This window comes from Penaeus japonicus, unplaced genomic scaffold (genome assembly GCF_977035675.1).
Source record: "Penaeus japonicus unplaced genomic scaffold, GWHDUDI00000001_assembly GWHDUDI00000010, whole genome shotgun sequence".
Lineage (NCBI taxonomy): Eukaryota > Metazoa > Arthropoda > Malacostraca > Decapoda > Penaeidae > Penaeus > Penaeus japonicus.
The window spans coordinates 3,555,531-3,560,530 of NW_028234412.1; the positions used below are offsets into that span (position 1 = coordinate 3,555,531).

Consider the following 5,000-nt stretch of genomic DNA (forward strand, 5'->3'; position numbering starts at 1 on the left):
CAAGAGCGCCAAGGGGCCTCAAGAGATGATCTTCTAGAGTGCCAAGGGGCCTCAAGAGATGATCTTCTAGAGTGCCAAGGGGCCTCAAGAGATGATCTTCTAGAGTGCCAAGGGGCCTCAAGAGATGATCTTCTAGAGCGCCAAGGGCTCAAGAGACGATCTCCAAGCGTGCCAAGGCGCCTCAAGAGATGATCTTCTAGAGTGCCAAGGGGCCTCAAGAGATGATCTTCTAGAGTGCCAAGGGGCCTCAAGAGATGATCTTCTAGAGTGCCAAGGGCCAAAAGAGATGATCTTCAAGAGTGCCAAGGGGCCTCAAGAGATGATCTTCTAGAGCGCCAAGGGGCCTCAAGAGATGATCTTCTAGAGTGCCAAGGGGCCTCAAGAGATGATCTTCTAGAGTGCCAAGGGGCCTCAAGAGATGATCTTCTAGAGTGCCAAGGGGCCTCAAGATGATCCTAGAGCCAAGGGCCTCAAGAGATGATCTAGAGCGCAAGGGGGCATCAAGGGATGATCTTCTAGAGTGCAAAGGGGCACGAAGAGATGATCTAGAGTGCCAAGGGGCCTCAAGAGATGATCTTCTAGAGTGCCAAGGGGCCTCAAGAGATGATCTAGAGCGCCAAGGGGCCTCAAGAGATGATCTTCTAGAGTGCCAAGGGGCCTCAAGAGATGATCTAGAGCACCAAGGGGCCTCAAGAGATGATCTTCAAGAGTGCCAAGGGGCCTCAAGAGATGATCTTCTAGAGTGCCAAGGGGCCTCAAGAGATGATCTTCTAGAGTGCCAAGGGGCCTCAAGAGATGATCTTCTAGAGTGCCAAGGGGCCTCAAGAGATGATTCTAGAGTGCCAAGGGGCCTCAAGAGATCTTCTAGAGTGCCAAGGGGCCTCAAGAGATGATCTTCTAGAGAGCCAGGGCCTCAAGAGGCCAAGGGCCTCAAGAGATGATCTTCTAGAGTGCCAAGGGCTCAAGAGATGATCTAGAGTGCCAAGGGGCCTCAAGATGATTCTAGAGTGCCAAGGGCCTCAAGAGATGATCTTCTAGAGTGCCAGGGGCCTTCTAGATGCCAAGGGGCCTCAAGAGATGATCTTCAAGAGTGCCAAGGGGCCTCAAGAGATCTCTAGAGTGCCAAGGGCTCAAGAGATGATCTTCTAGAGTGCCAAGGGTCCTCAAGAGATGATCTTCTAGAGTGCCAAGGGGCCTCAAGAGATGATCCTCTAGAGTGCCAAGGGGCCTCAAGAGATGATCTTCTAGAGTGCCAAGGGGCCTCAAGAGATGATCTTCTAGAGTGCCAAGGGGCCTCAAGAGATGATCTTCTAGAGCGCCAAGGGGCCTCAAGAGATGATCTTCTAGAGTGCCAAGGGGCCTCAAGAGATGATCTAGAGCACCAAGGGGCCTCAAGAGATGATCTTCTAGAGTGCCAAGGGGCCTCAAGAGATGATCTTCTAGAGTGCCAAGGGGCCTCAAGAGATGATCTTCTAGAGTGCCAAGGGGCCTCAAGAGATGATCTTCTAGAGTGCCAAGGGGCCTCAAGAGATGATCTTCTAGAGTGCCAAGGGGCCTCAAGAGATGATCTTCTAGAGTGCCAAGGGGCCTCAAGAGATGATCTAGAGCGCCAAGGGGCCTCAAGAGATGATCTTCTAGAGTGCCAAGGGGCCTCAAGAGATGATGTCCTAGAGCGCCAAGGGGGCGCAAGAGATGATCTTCAAGAGCGCCAAGGGGCCTCAAGAGATGATCTTCAAGAGCGCCAAGGGGCCTCAAGAGATGATCTTCAAGAGTGCCAAGGGGCCTCAAGAGATGATCTTCTAGAGTGCCAAGGGGCCTCAAGAGATGATGTCCTAGAGCGCCAAGGGGGCACAAGAGATGATCTTCTAGAGCGCCAAGGGGCCTCAAGAGATGATCTAGAGCGCCAAGGGGCCTCAAGAGATGATGTCCTAGAGCGCCAAGGGGGCGCAAGAGAGCGCTGGGCCAAACATGGTCTCCACGCTCTCAAGCGCGGCCTTAACTCTGAAGGGCAAGAGGGAGCTGGATCCTAACAATGGGAAATGGTCAGCACGGGTGAGGTTAGGAATGTTGTCTACTCCGCCGCTCTACAAGGTTTTGTTGAATGTTGGATAGGAAGTATAAACGTATCTTCGTGTGGCCTACTGTAAACAATAAAAGTGGCAATGTAACATATTAGTATATAGTTGATAGACATTGTGTGTATGTATATGTATACACACACACACACAGATATATATATATATATATATATATATATATATATATATATCTGTGTGTGTGTATTAATATTGATATACGTTGTCTATGTACATCTGTAAGTGCATTCGCAGGATCAAAGAGTAAATGAGTGGAGAGAAACTTTGATCTGACGTAATCTGAGTAACTGAATATTCTAGTTACGATGGCAGTTCCGCTATTGGCACGATACGATCACTCGTTATACATTATACAATTATCCTTCTGTTCGCTCTATATCACAGGCAGTCCAACCTTTTCGCACTACGATCCACGTGCGTTGTTTACCATAGGTCACACATAGTTACCTATGCCCTTCATACTTATCATGCAACAAAGCCTTATAAACTAGAAAACATTCCTGACATCATCTAGGATGTCGATTTCGCCCTCGATTCAACCAAGACTCAGGATCCAGCCCTAGGAGTGCGAGGGGGTCTTTACACCAAGAACAGCGCACCGTATGAGCCACCAGCGAGTGATGCACATCTTCTCCCTTCCAGAACCCGGGCCTCCGTCTGACATGTCGATCATACCAGGAGATTCTTCCATCGAGCTATCCCTATATTTCCCTGTGGCGCCTGGAGGCCTTCTGTTGAATTACACCGTGAGATTTAGAGATGGACGGCGCTCATGCGAAGCCAACATTACAAGAGGGTCTGCTGGCCCTGGCGTGTGTAAGGTATGTGGATGGAAGCTGCGGCTGCACTATTGTCTCTTTCTCTGGTTGTTGTGAATGGAAAAAAGACTGACGTCTGCCATTGTATGCACTTTGATGTATATAACTGCTTTGTTTTACTTTGGTGTAAGCAGCACCAATTACACCCTCCCTCTAAGTGGCACCAATTACACCCTCCCTCTAAGTGGCACCAATTACACCCTCCCTGTAAGCAGCACCAATTACACCCTCCCTCTAAGCGGCACCAATTACACCCTCCCTCTAAGTGGCACCAATTACACCCTCCCTCCTTTTATCAAGAGGAATTATTTTTCCATAAAGGGATTGAAGAACACGCTCAATGTTTTTTTGTTTTGTTTTTCGTATAGAACTGCAAGATACATATGTATTGTGTTTGAATGTGTTGTGAAAAAGTATTTCAGATTTTGTTTGCTGTCTGTGACTTGTGAATATATAATGGATTAGTAATATGTTGCAAAATAAGCTGAAATTAATTACCCTCATGTTATTTTTCGTTTAAGAAAAAAGAAGAAGATCTCAGTAGATTGTTGAGTCTTTTTCTTTTGCATTTGTGTCTACTTCACAAGAAAAAAAAAAAAAAAATATTGATATTCCCCATACAGATAAAGGGTTTGGAACGAGGGAGAACTTACACCGCAGAAGGTTTTTTCTGCAATTCAGCGGGATGTGGACCCGTCATGTCTAAAGCTGTGGCTACACTGCCCATCCCTCCTAGATTTTCAGGATCCCTACATGTCGTAACCAAAACGGACACCAACATCACAGTGTCACTGCCAAGCATTCAGAAAGAAGGAGATGGTGTAAGGTATGTCAGGCAGGGTTGTTGAATCCCTAGTTTGGTCATTGCAAAGCACATTCTTTCTTGCAATGAGAATGTGGAAATAACTTTCATACTATTTGGAAGATCTTTCTCCTTGGCGGCTTCTTTATCATTCGTGATAATTCGCTGTCTGATTACATAAATTCAGGGGAAAGATTGTCTTTGTATATGCAAGATTTTTAATCCTGATTTTTTTGTTAACAGCTCACTCATTATTTTGGTTCAACATATCCCCAAAGAAGAAATATCCAACTACAGAAAGGAAAGTTTTGTAGAATTATATACAAAATTATGGAGAAGACATCAGGCCGGAGACAGTTACAGAGCTTTGGACTCGGACCTTCCTCAAGACCAGAATGAAATGAAAGCCGAGAGGAAAGCGCTTGACCAGTCCCTTCGACGTAAACGGCAGGCAAGGGGTGACTGCAAAAGCACAGAGAAGGAGTACATAGCTGGGGTCTTCAGTAATGAGGTATATATAGCTAAGGACAGTGCAACTAATTTTTCACTTTAGGTAGCTAGCTGCCATCTTACTTCTCCCACTTTTCTTCTTTCGAGAATCTAGGTTCTCAACTTCTCTTTACTACTACCACTACTACTCAATGAATCTTTTCCACTGAATACTTGCCCATTGCTATCATGATTAGAAGCTTTAGTTATAGATGGCTACCAAATGGATACCAGAACTTAGGCGTAGGAAAAAAAAAAATTACTTAGGTTAACTTAGATGGCTACCAGATGGATACCAGAACTTAGGCGTAGGAAAAAAAATTGTTAGTTAGGTTAACTTGTTACCTATTTAGCTCTATGAGCTAGAGTACATTATGCAAAGGTTTCTATACTTTAAACAAAACGGCGTAGAATATTCTCCCTGTTGACAGTGCTCCTGCAGTTATTGAGAATGTAAAGAATACCAACAGTAGCAGAACTCACTAATAAGTTCAGTCCTGATGAGGAATGAACCTTCCCAGTTTCCCGTAATAGATTGCTCTGTTGTTGTGAATGACGTAGATTGCACTAACTGATGAGGCAACGAATCATATATGTATATATATTCCTGTGGATTTGGAGGCGAGATACCAAATAGTTTCAGTGTTATCATGCAGCAACAGTTTGTAACATCTTAAGACTTTGAAATGATTGAGTTAGACTAAGAAAAAAAAAAAAAGGCCAGATGGATATTCAGTGAAATTCGTCTCTGCCAGAAGACCTATTTGGTGACCCTGTATGGTGAGCCTGTATTCA

The 5,000-nt window shown here is 45.3% G+C and overlaps 1 protein-coding gene across 2 annotated transcripts in view; it reads left to right on the forward strand.

The window, feature by feature from the left end:
* The window catches only part of LOC122252155 (uncharacterized), a 40,306-nt gene that overhangs the window by 30,628 nt on the left and 4,678 nt on the right, over window positions 1-5,000 (forward strand). For both annotated transcript variants that reach the window (XM_086540476.1, XM_086540477.1), the window contains 3 exons: window positions 2,739-2,917; window positions 3,538-3,740; window positions 3,960-4,227. In XM_086540476.1, coding sequence (XP_086396602.1) covers window positions 2,739-2,917; window positions 3,538-3,740; window positions 3,960-4,227 — 650 coding nt within the window. The remainder of the gene's footprint in view (window positions 1-2,738; window positions 2,918-3,537; window positions 3,741-3,959; window positions 4,228-5,000) is intronic.